This window comes from Ambystoma mexicanum, chromosome 9 (assembly GCF_040938575.1).
Source record: "Ambystoma mexicanum isolate Mex_15411 chromosome 9, UKY_AmexF1_1, whole genome shotgun sequence".
In the NCBI taxonomy this organism is placed as follows: Eukaryota; Metazoa; Chordata; class Amphibia; order Caudata; family Ambystomatidae; genus Ambystoma; species Ambystoma mexicanum.
The window spans coordinates 1,290,298,217-1,290,311,474 of NC_090931.1; the positions used below are offsets into that span (position 1 = coordinate 1,290,298,217).

A 13,258-nucleotide genomic window follows, 5' to 3' on the forward strand; every position below is an offset into this window, starting at 1 on the left:
AAGCTGCTGTGTCTACAAGGACTGACCCAGAGAGGACCTGGTAAGGCGCCCTCTTCTCGAGCTACGAGGGACCATCGTGCACCAGCTGATCTTTGCCAAAGCTCCCTGGTAGACAGACCTACGACAGGCTGCCGACCTGAGACGGGGACTGCCGCGGAATCCCAAAGAGAAGCGCCCGAACTGTTGGCCGCCACTGTCGACGACCGCCGTCGCCGACCGGAGCCGTCGTGCTCCCGTTTGCCTAGGAACTTCATTTGATCCACGGACGCTCTCGTCCGCATCGTCGCCGCTGTATCCTGCTGGAGAAGGCCTGACCGTCGACGCGCGAGGAGCATCCACCGGTAGGTTTCCCACCACCTAAAGACCACAGAGGTGCTGACAACTCGACACCCTTGCTGGGTCACAGTTCTTCCTCGTCTCTTTGCTGTCCAGTATTATTGTCACCGAGGTGCCCCGCACGCCTCTATCTTGCAGGATGCCAATGCTCTGTCGTCGACGAGCACCGCTAGGAACGAAGCTGCCACTTCACTGCCGTAGTTCACCCGGTTCTCCGTCAGACGTTTGACGACCCGTGACTCCTGCCTTAAAGGGAGGGCACTCAAGAAGGGCCATCGATTTCCTGTCGATGAATGCTACAATTCCAGGTACATTGGGGCTGTAGAACTATTGTAGAAGGAAATAAGACTTGCAGAACAATATACGGACTGGGCTTGTGATACATCTTTGCTTTACAGGTTGCCAAGGTGGGGGGATCTCCACACAGAACTGTGTCTAGGTGTCGGGCCAGTATTCTGCCTATTTTTCCAACCAACTGCTTTCCTCCTATTTTCTATTGTTGGTTTCCTTTACTGATTTTATCTGTGTGACATTTAACCTGAGTACAGTTGATGCACTTTAATGAGATCTGCTTTTAATTGTGGTACCACTTAGAACTGTATATATTTACCATGTTGATTTTCTGAGCACAAAGTGAGTTATTGTGATAGTGTACATAACCTTGAATATTAATTATATAAAGACTGTGTTTTAACCAATACAGTGTGTGGACATTCCTTTGTGGGGGCCTGGGGACTACACTGTACTTAAGAACCAGCCTGCATCACCTCATGAGAAGCTAGGCCTTGATTGCTCGTCCATTACTACCATAATAGAGAATCTTGGCTGGGGTCCTCTGTGCCTCTCCTCTACCATATAGAGAGCAGAAGTACAGACACCCCCCTCCAGTCTTTGCAGGCATATCTGCCAAAACTCTTTGGCCATCTCTGTCGGCCTCTTCGATCTCGTTCGGCCCAGTCGATTTATATATCTGACTGCCAAAACATTGTCCATCTTCAACAGAATGGCACCTTTCACTCCTTCCCGGGTCCAACAATGGACTGTGAAGGATCCCGCCAGAAGCTCCAGGCAATTGATGTGCAGACCCAACTCCTCGCTCAACCATCTCCCCCCCCCTGTCGATTGGTCTCCACATCTGGCTCCCGATCCCCATCGACTGGCATCCGACTCTATCACCAGGTCCGGGGATGAGCTAAATATCGCCCTGCCATTCCATGCCTCCATGTGGTAGTACCACCATTCCAGTTCCAATTTCACCTACTGCGATATAACTACCTTCTGTTCGTAAAATAGACCTCTCCTGAAATGGTCTATCTCCCGCCTCTGCAATGCTCTGTAGTGCAGAGGCCCTGGGAATATCGCCTGAATTGATGATGACAGACGGCCTACCAGTCTCACTATTTCCCTCAATGATATCTCCCGCCTCGTTATCATACTCTTGATCTCCTTCTTTAGTAAATTCACCTTCTTTAATGGAAGCTTGAGAATACCTTTTGTTGTCTCTAAGCTGAAGCCTGGAAATTCCATCGCCTGTACTGGCTCTAATTCCGACTTCTCCCAGTTTATCAAAAACTCCAGTTGTTGCAACAAAACAGTGTCTACTAAAATCTCCCTGTCCTGACACATCAGGCAGATATCGTCCAGATAAATGATCATCCTGATCCCCTGCTCTCCCAGATATCTTACCATAGGTTTCAATAGCTTGGTGAAACACCATGGCGCTGACGCCAGTCCAAATGGAAGACATTTGAACTCCCACTTCTGTCCTTTCCATACGAACTGTAATAACCTCCTCTGATCTCTCTGAATCGGAATCGTTAGGTATGCATCTCTGAGATCTATCCTTGTCAACCAATCTCCCTTCTGGAGGACATCTCTTAAAAGATGAATCCCTTCCATCTTGAAGTGCCTGTACGCTAGAAAGTAATTCAAACCCTTCAGGTTTATCACCGGTCTTACCTTGTTTTTCCTTTTCACTAAAAACAGATTGCTTACGAAACCTCCCAGACCTTCTGAGGCTCGGCCTATGCGTTCTTTGCCCTGAGTAACTCTACCTCTCTGTCTAGAAGCTCCTCGTCTTCTTTGCTGAACCTTATTTGCCTCGGCATCATCAACCGGTATGGTTCTCGCCAGAACTCCGACTGAAAACCTTGCGCAGTCTGTCTCACCGATGCATCTGAGGACAACTCCTCCCATTTTCCTACATGCAGCTTCACTCTCCCTCCTACTGGAGGAATACTCACATCCATCCTTTCTATTGTTCTTACTTCTCTCACCTGAACTATTCTGGGGTTGTTGTCTGTTATTGCTCCTCCAACATCTACCCCTGCCTCTTCCCCTAGAAGGGAAGAAGGGGTTGGCTCTTCAATCTTCTTGTTTCCAATTAGATCTGTCTCTATAGGAGACTCTATACCGGCCACGGCTGGACGAGCGGCCCTTACCTCCTCCAGCCATGTCAAAAACCTTTTGGCCAAATATTTTCTTCAAGGAAGATTGAGCTCTGTCCATTGATACATATGTACTGGCGAACTTCGCCATGTCCTTAATAAACAGGTCCCCAAACAGCTTGCCTTTCGCTGCCATCGCCTGTTCTGATGTCGCCATCTCACCCAGCCTGGTGTCCAATTTCATTAGAATGGACCTCCTCCTCTCAGTGGCTAACGCTGTATTAGCGTTACCCAACAGGCAGATGATCCTCTGTGCCCAACCAGGTACAATGTCCGGATCCAGGGGCTCCTTCTTAGCTTTTGCCTCTTCCGCCAACTGCCAGATTCTTGTAATCAGCCCCAACATGTCCAGCAATTTATCTTGACAGGACCTCCAGAACCTGTCAATGCCCCTCTTCACGTCCCTGCCATATCTGACCAGGAACGTGAGGATCTTGTCATCGATCTCAGGGGTCTCAGCTACCCCGTCCGGAACCCTCGGTCTTGGGCATTCTGCTTTCAGTTTGCTTCTTGCTTGCTTACTCAGTGGTGCCCTCAACCGTCTCCTGATGTATTCTGCAATTTTTTTTCAGAGGGTCCCACTCATTGGACCTTGGATGCACAAGGTCGTCGGGGTCAAAATCATCTTTGAGTGGGTCCTACTCTTCCCTCCTGCCTCTTTTGCTTTTAGGCTGCCATTCATCGTCTTCCGGGGAGGTCCGAGGTTCCAATGAACTGAATTCCTCAGATCTTGAACTGCTCCTGCAGTAATCGTCATCAGACTCCCTCACGAGACCTCACCTTACTTTTCCCCGCTCTGGATCTGCGAAGTGAACCTGGGGGAGTCTGGGGGCTATGATCCCTGCGGGTTTTATGTTTACTTCCCCCTCTTTTCCTCTGTGCCTTGCCTTGCGACAAGGCATCCAGGTCTCGTTATATTCCCCTCTCTCCACGGGGCCTCTCGGCACTCTCCATTCTTTGCACCGCATCACTCATGCGCATGCCGCTTACGTGGGTACCTTCTGATCCTTCAGAGTAATCACTTATCCTGTGCCAGTGCCGTGTAAAATATGTATGCACTTTACTTGGGCTGCCCCGGTCAATTATGCTTATTTGTAGCTAGGCGAGTCTCCAGCTATGTTAGCAGTTTGTCTTGGGACTGAGCCCGTCAATGGGATATGTAAAAATATCCTTTACACTTTTACCTCCCCATTCAGGCAGTGTAATAAGGGGTTCATATAAATTTACCTGGGCTGGGCCCTTTATACCAGTCCTGGCCAGCAGAGGCTGAAAGCCTATCATGCTGCCTATGTTCTGCCACCAGGTGGCACCTGTATTCCAGACAAATGCTCCACTCGTTCACCGCCTCTAGCGTTGTCTAACTCCAACAATCTCTGTAGTTGATAGATTCTATATCAAGATTATGCTGCTGCCTCTTTGAAGTGGAAATTCGCAATGGCGCCGGAACCCCAGAGTCCCGTCGCGCCGTTACGAATTTCCGCCTCACAGTGCCTCCTATCGAAGCCCCGACGCCGGAATTCCTAATCCTGTCGCGTCCCCAAGCGGATATGCTCCGCCACCATCCTACACGCTGCTCCCTTCCCGCTGTATCCTCGCGCTCACGCTATATAAACCGTAATCACTATAAAATTCCACAATACACAATTAAAGAAAATAAATTCACTTATCTCTCGGCTGCTCGAGCAGCAAAGAAAGAGGACGGACTATGAGGACAGAGAGAGTTATAGAGGATATGAGGAATGTAATTGGACAGTGAAGTCATGTGATTTGAACAACCTATGAAAAACGGACTACAAATATGATAGTTTTGTTGGGATTTGTAGTTTCTTGTTGTTATTTGTTTTTCATGTTGTTTCGTTGAACTGCTGCTTGAGTAAGTAAAGAGAAGTGAGAGCATAATCTGAGCCTCCGAGTCTTGACATAGAATCACAAGGTACACCGGAACACATTTGAGTTTAATCAAAGGTTGCCATTTCAATAGGTTTGACTGTTTAATACCACTTTTGAACATTGTAGATGCATCATTTTTAATTTAAATCCACATGACGTCAATTAAAAAATCCACATTTTGCACTATTGATCTGGTAGCTTCCAAAAGTAAGGAATTGACATTGGAAAGAATGTGACACTCTTTCATTGAATACTGAGAACGTTTGATTGTCATAGTTAAAGTCTCTGGGTTTCCCACAAAGTAATAAGAAATAAATAGACATTGACAAATAGATATGATAAAGACAGACATATTCATATTACACATGAGGATGGATGGGTTGCTCGATGAATAGAATTGAATTGCTAGTGCCATCCCATAGAAAAGAATACATGCTGTTGGGCTAGTGAAAGTACAGTAATGTTTGAGACAGTAGTAATGTTTGGCAAATAGTTTTAATAATGTAATTCTATACTCACTCATTAGTGGGGACACATGGACAAACAGTGCCCCGAAGTTCATGCATCAAGGCCATCAGTATACAAAGAACCAAACAGATAAGACACACTGCCTGAATTCCCTTTGATACACTTTTGGGGGAGGGGGCGATCTTCTTCAAATAGTAGAACTCTCCTGGCAGCAGGTGTTTTCAGGTCATGTGGGCATCAGTCATAGCTCTCAACCATTTGTGTTGCAAAGGCGGGTGAAATCACCCGATTTTGTTTTTGGCGGGTGAGACGTCCATTGGAGTGAATGGGCGTGCAGGAGGCTTGGCGGGTGAGTCAGCCCTTTACAAGGCGGGTGACACCCGCCAAAACCGTGTGAGTTGAGAGCTATGATCAGTTAATGATGGCATTGACACCAAGTGGAGACATTGTTAATTTGACTGGTTTCTCGTTCAGGAAATTCCTCATCAGTGTCACTGCCTTGCTCTGTTAGCTCTTGACTTAGGTCTTGCTTCCATTTCTTCATCTGTGTACTCATGTTCGAACATGAATGCATGAGAACTGGCCATTAAAATTTTTAAATGGATTTGATAGATAAAAGATGTAATAGTGATGACGGCTGACAGAAGACACCTGGTTGCAAAACACCACCTCATGGGAAGTCTTTGAGCTTGCTTTAATCAAGTCTTGAATTAAGGTGCCTGCCAGTGATTTTACAAAGCAGTCTTCTGAGAGTAAATGATTTCATTGGAGTTGTAAACCTCCTAGAGGTGTAATAAAAATGCTTTACCAGGTCTGCCTTACAGGAACAAGGTAGAGGGGTGTGGGGGTGCTATTTCTTCCTGGGATACAAAACTACACAACCTAAAACTGCTTGTCCAACAAAAAACATGTGTACCATTTTTCCACTGCCCTTCTGCATATGAAAACCTTAAAGTAAACCAAATCAATGCATATTCGGTCTTTTCTTCTGCTGGCCCTGTACATACTCTAAGATTGTAAAAACACTTTCAATATGGCTACCGCTTTTACGTCATACACGACAACCAGAAATATTACGGCCATCTTGAAATGGCTTCTTCAATAGTGGCTGGCAGGGCATTTAGTTTATTTATTTTCCGTCAGACCTGGCAACACTACGTACCCGCATAAATAAGTATGAATTTGGAAAATCCATATTTCTCATTCATACTGTATTTGTAGAGGAAGCCTAAGTAAAAAGTATATATATATTGCTTTAAAAACTACTGATTTACGGGAAGAATATATAAATATTCATAACTTGAAACGCTTTTGGTAAACGTCGGGTAAACAATTTCAGCGGCTAAGTTTAAAATTCTGCTCGTTGTCGAAAGGGATTGACGAATAATTCAAGACAAATCCAACTCGTCTGTTTTTTTCTCTTTATCAGTTAGGCCTGCGATGCTCTAGTCTTTTTTAATGTTCATCGGTTATGACTTTCCTCTTTACCAAGATGGCGGCCTTTTGACTTCAAAGAGGTAGTCCCAGTGTCGTCTCTGCCGGGGTTCCGGAAGAAGTGGCGGCTGTTGTGTCATTGCTTGCCCCGCCCCCTCCTTACTGTGTCTCCCTGGTAGGCGTGTGTGGGTCTGGTTAAGCGGGGGCGGTGGTGGGGAAGGAGGCGCTGGTCGGCCTTTAGGACCCTTCTGTGTGGGGGTGGTACGTGGTTGAGGCAGTGTGGACTATGATCATGGAGGAGGCGAGGAAAGTAGACCCTGGAGCTCTGTAGCGCCCGGCAGACAAGGACTGCAGACTGTGCAGTGCGCGCGGAGTTACCATGCAGGGGGAGACCGCCCCAGTCAGGGTCTCTGACATGGAGACCAAGCTGGAGGTTCTGGGGCTGCAGACCAAGAGCGGCCCGGGGCTGCGGGGAGCAGGAGGAATCGGCTGCACACCGAGCAAGGGCTGGCAATACAGGTACTGTTATTGCATTGTGCAGCTAATTACACACAACTAGCACATAGTATCGTTGTGTAGTTACCAATAGTAGAGTCAATACCCCTCATCACCCATTCCAAGTGGTGACAGCACTGGAAAATGCACTTCCTCCCAATACGAGGGCGTGTAATCTACAGCAATAGTTGGCATTACAGCTACACCCCATTTCCACTTGTGATAGTATTTACCCCTCACTGGATTGGATTTCAGGCGCAATTCCCTCGTAGTATTCTTCTCATTGGAACACTATGCAGGTACAGACACTGCATTCTGTAGTTCTTTCAAGTGCTATCTTTACTACCTCTTAGCATTCGTAGAACTCCTCATAAGGGCAGGTGGCCCAGGTAAAGCGCACCACTTCTTAAATATTTTAAAATAGACAAATTTACATTCGATACCCATGTATCATCCACCGCTACAGTTTTTAGGACGCTCAGCAGCAAAGGTTGACAGTTCATGTGCAGTACACGCCAATCTGTCACAGCATTCCATCTCCCACCAGACACAATGTCTGGCAGTAAAGGCACAGTTACTGTTCACATTAATCATCTATCGCGCTGTACCATGCCCTCCTTATTACAGTACGGAGCAAATCGTGAGAAGAAAGGGACGTCATTCTTACCAAGCTGTGGCGGTACACAGCACATCATCCCCTCCCACAATGACTGATTTAGGCATCTGTCATATGACCCTTCCAAAGAATTGCCAGAACAGGGTGTATACAATACTCTTCTAGTATGTAATCCAAGTGTAGGCAGTTATGGTACATCGCATACCATCCTGTCATTACACTCTTCACAGCTGCTGGCAATGGAAGTACAGTGCCTGCAGCTCTTTCATAAGGACAGCCTCTGCCCAGCTCTGTGTACCATTTATATATCCCCAACTTCGTTATGCTCATATGTTGCCCGTACAGTTACAGGGTCTATCGTCCCGTGATGCCACACTTTCTCAGCTCTTTAATACCTCATACACCATATCAGAATCAAAGATTGACTGTACATGCATAGTCTGCTACCCACAAACACAACTTTTGGGTACTTTCCTTTCAAAGAACTTGGAGTACAGGTATATAACTATTTTTATGTATAACGTGCCGAAGCCTGCAGGCATCAGGGCTGGAACACAAAGACAAGAATGAACAGGTAATACAGGACTGCAGGACGACTTCAATTAGGTGATCTAGTTTCTTATGCGAATAGTAAGGTTTTTAGTTGCTTCTTGAATATTAGGAAGTTGGTTTCTAGTCTGAGAGCAGTCGGGAGTTTATTCCATTCGGCAGCTGCTTTGGTAGGGAAGGAACATCCCAGCCCATTTGCTTCTTTTGAACGGATTGTTTTTTCTAAGCCTTGCACTTTAGATCTCAAGGATCTTCTTGACCTCTAGAATCTACTTGGTTCGTAAGGAGATTCCTTTAGGTATCTAGGGGCAGATTGTAATGGCATAGGCAATGGTGCACGATTGAAACTGATTTAAAGGCAATACGATCGGCTACGGCTAGCCAATGATCACATGCTACACCTTTCTAATTACACCTTACAAAGTCGAAACGTTCCTGGGATCGTTGGTGGTGTCCTTATGAGGAAGGATGAGACCTAGTAGTTCGGGCTGGACAACCCCTTTTGGGTAAGGGCCAGGGTAGTGACCAATGAAAAGAGCAGAGTCCAATTCCATTGCTAGTTAAAAAGGGTTTCTTGCTGAATCACTATCATCAGTCACGTTTCAAATGTAAAATTGTGGGCATTCTTAGGTTCCCAAAATGTTCTTTGCTTTCATTGAAATCGCCAGGCTTGGATCCCATGAAGAGAAACTATGCTGGTTGACCTGGCCTGGGGCCACGCCACTTGGGCCTTCACCTCGCAAGGAGGAGAGGGTTCCCACAATACATTTTTCAATTTTCAGCGCTAGTTGGGGCTAACGCTGATATTCATGTGTTCTCCTTCTGTAATGCACAGGGCAAACACACATAGAATTTGAAGCTACCCATATTAATTTACCCTGGTTTACAGTTGAACCAAGGCTTAATTAATGTCCATCACTTTTTAGTTGTTTCATTGATGGTGGCATCCAAACACATCAGCCCTTCAGAGCTGATATTACTGTTGATATTACAAGGCATATCATCTCTATGTGGCATTGTCTGTTCACCCTTTCATTAGCCTTCCAGTACACTATGCGCTGCACTGGTTGCAAGGGCTGTCAGTGCATGCACAGCCCTTTCTGCGTAGTCATTACTACACATCGCCTCCTGTCATTGAAGGTACAGTGTATACAACGCCATCATACCTCCCTTCAGTCCTCACTGCTGCTACATACCATACCAAACACAGGATCTAGCAGTGTAGCTGACTGATCCCTCCTCTCTATTTCCTGCTTTGCATCTTCTCTTCAGCCCGATCATATAGCTTACATAGCAGCAGTGATTGCTTGAGGTACAGGTATTGCTGTGGCAAACTTGCTCCAAAGATAGCCATGCGTTCACTGGACACCAGGCTAGACCGTGAAGCGTTCCGTATATTTGTTTTTGCATAACCTTTTAAACTGATGAACTAACCTAAAATATTTTTTCAATATACCTATTTAATTCAAAATTACTCGAGGAGTTTTGACACCTTTTATTGGAATAACTGAAAATATGCTGCACTGGCATAATGCATGAGCTTTCAATGTCACATAAATCATCTTCAGATGGTAAAAAGCAAAAACTTGAATTCCAAATTAAACCTAATTTTACATTGCCGTTGGGAATTTGCAAGGCATATTAACATTTTATCTATCATGCATTTAATATCTGAAGTTAATACGAATGTGTATGTTCCTTGATATCGAAGAGCAAATCCTGTAGAAAAGTACAGTACGATTACATTGCTGTCGACTTATATGGGCACTGTTTATGAAAGACAACTTGTGCACCCATTATCCATGCGATGTGTTTACCCGGTAAAGGGGTGGACATGGAACATTGGAATTTACTGGAAAGACCCGTTCAACACCATTGCTCTCAGCTCAAAAGATGGGACCCTTCTGCCCACCCTGAATAGTTACTTATTAAAGGTTAGCAAGTGTTTTAAATTCTGTGTTTTGCTGCTAGAATATTTTTTTATAAAGCCTCATTACTGATATTTACCGTTTGTTTTGCTTTGCAGACATCAAGCCAATAGCTTTCAGACTGTCTTAGAATAGTGTGCTATGGGAAGTGCGTTTAATTAGGTATAGCTTTGAAAAGCTTACTTCACAAGCAACTTGTGTAAGATGAACAGTCAACAGTAATTGTTAGGTCTTGTATGCGAGTGTGAAATGCTGAATACGCTGAAATGTAGCAGAAATGCAAAAGCGCATTTTACACACACGTTTTCATGCTTTGCAAATCATTGTCCAACTCAGTCAGCACTCAGCCGGTTGGTTATTTGTGGCAACAGCTAAAAACTGCTTCCCAAACAAAGCAGAGTTTATGGATGGATTCCTGATATTTTTGTCATCATTATGTTCAACCATTTTTTATGAAAGTCATTCCGTCTTTAATTTAACATTATTAAAATATTGAGTGTCAGTAACGGTAAGAATGTAATTGTCTTCTCCTTTGATCCATTAAACAAAGGTTGAAAAGCAGCTAAAAGTACAACCTTAGAGACTACTGCCTACTCCTCCAACCCACCCACGTGCACCATTTATTTTTGGCTTTTAGGTGGATGAGCTGAAACTTTTGCATTGGAGTACAACTTGGTGTGCGTGAGGTGTCATATGAGAAGGGCACAACGCTTGGATGTGTTATTTGGTTATTTACCCACCAATTGACTGCCCATGGCCATCCAATTCCTGTCCCTCCATGCCCAAAACACATCCTCCTGGGATCTCCTTGAGCAAGCTATATAAATCGTTGACATCAAATTTGTGCTCAAAGTGCCATTCAATGTTATCTAAAAGCAGTATTGTGAGAGTTAATGGCTTAATTGGGGCTGTAAATGTGCTACCGGTGTAATAAGAATGTCTTACAAAGTCTGTCTTCAGCCACTTGATTTATATAAAGTATGCTTGTCCTTCACTGATGTCCTGTTAAAAACGGCTACTAGCAAAGCCAATAGTTATGGCGTGTGTATAGGTATTCGGTAGGCGTTTGCCAGGACCTGCTATTAGATGCCCAGGTACTTACTGGATTGTTTCAGCTGATACATTATTGACCAGTTAGTAACGTTATAGCAGTGCCTGGCAAATGCCTTTACCAACCCTACACAAAAGCCAAAACTGTTGTCATTGCCAATGTTTGTTTGTGAATGTGGTGAGGAAAATTCCCTGCAACTGCCTGGTTGGCCCACGATCCACAAACATGACAAATGCAGCAATTAATACACAATATACTGCTACGGCTGGAGCTGGTGCCTTTGAGCCATGTAAACGTGTGCAACAGACAGGCCTGAGGAAAACGAGTCTGAGCTAGGCAGACCATCAGAGCCATAGACCCCCCAGTGCGTTTCCTGAACTCCGATCAGCTAGTACGTCACTGCGGTTATTGTAGGGCAGACTGTGTTTGACTTGCCCAGTTTCACACGCCTGCGTAATGCACATCGGTAGCCTCTTACTTTTGTTAAGGGATTTCCCCCATCACACTGGTGGTTTTGCTCTGTAAACTCTTATGGCTCCTTTTTCTGTAACTAAGAATATCTAATGTCTCTCTGTCCGCATGTTGCAGAAATGACTCCTGTTTCTTTATCATGTTTTCTACCTTTTTAGAAACTCCATAGTTTTGGTTTCACTTGATCTTTTACCTGCCTGTGACACAGTTGCCCACCCAGCTGTTTGTCACCATTGACTATCATCCCCAACAGAGTATTCTGGCTCTAGGAAATGGACTGCATTTCCTTAGTTTCTTGTAACGATTTCCCTTTGGCCACCTTTTCTATGGAAAGGAAATGAACTTTTGTGTTTTTGTTTTGTTACATCTGGCCCTCTGCAATAAGAGACTGCCATTGTGAGAGAGAATTTGGTGGAAGGCACTGATGCCTATGGGTTGAACTGTAACCTCTTGGCCAAGAAGCCAGAGTGTGTGCGAAGCCCACACGTGCCGCCTTGCCCCGTGCTGAAAACGTGGGGAAGGGAAGCCAACTGCTCAACAATCTGACATATCATTTCTTGAACACTTTTCTTTTGCATACATTGTTATCCCACACCATTGTTTATTTAGAAGTGAGGATTGGCAATAGGTTTATTTTTGACAGACTCCACTAGGACTGCGTTATTATTACTTGGTCGTAGCTTGCTCCCATCTTGAGATTTAGCCTTAGATAGGCGTTCTACCAACCCATTGAAGTTCAATAAACACCCTTAAACTGTGATCACTTGCGACTGTCTTCACTGTTTGGTACCATGCCTTCCTTACACCAGGGAGGACATTATCTCCTCTTTGCTTGACAAATGCAGTGCAGTGAACTCTGTGAATCTCGCCTTTCTGCCACAGACACTCACTTCAGTGGCTGATCAATTGGGTTCGCTGAAATCTTGCAAGATTTGCTCTCGGCCTTCTGAAATGTGGTTTAACGAGAATTTAAAGTCCCTTCGGCTTAAATGAAGACAAGCAGAGCGCAAGTGGCGTGCTCTGATTCTTTTAGTTCTGCCAGCAGCTTTTGACCACACTCCTGCTCTTCCTCCGCTGGGTTCTCTGGCCCAGTCCAGACCTCTTTCCTGGCTGATGGGGACTAGGTTTGTGCGCTCTGTTCTTTCTATTGATCTTTTCGTACTCTTTCTTGTGGGATCCTCCAGCTGTTGACCATGTCCCCTACTTTATTCAAGGTTACATCTACCGCCTGGTCCTTTTCATCCATTCCTCTGACCTCCGCTGCTACTTCTATGCTGATGATGCACAAGTCCTTGTCCTACTTAATTCATCTTTGCTGGAAACAGTGTCTCAGTTTAGGCGTTGTTTGGAAGGCGGTCAGAGGATGGATGAGTGGCAACTGGCTCAAATTGAATGGGGATGAGACCGAGATACTGGTGGGTGGTTCCCCCCCGTCTGCGTTCTTGTCCTTCTGTCTAGACATTTTCTTTCTGGCCTTCTGAGCTTGGCCCTCTTCCCACACCTGTGTCGGTGGTGAAAAATCTTTGTTTTAAAATCTCTGCCTCTCTTTCTAGAAGGAGCAAGTCGGCTTCCT

At 45.2% G+C, this 13,258-nt stretch overlaps 1 protein-coding gene across 1 annotated transcript in view; it reads left to right on the forward strand.

Moving 5' to 3' along the window:
• Nucleotides 1-6,736: 6,736 nt before the first annotated feature.
• Nucleotides 6,737-13,258, forward strand: part of OSBPL11 (oxysterol binding protein like 11) — a 719,530-nt gene continuing 713,008 nt past the window's right edge. The window contains exon 1 of the mRNA XM_069616637.1: nt 6,737-7,094. Coding sequence (XP_069472738.1) covers nt 6,955-7,094 — 140 coding nt within the window. The 5' untranslated portion in view covers nt 6,737-6,954. The remainder of the gene's footprint in view (nt 7,095-13,258) is intronic.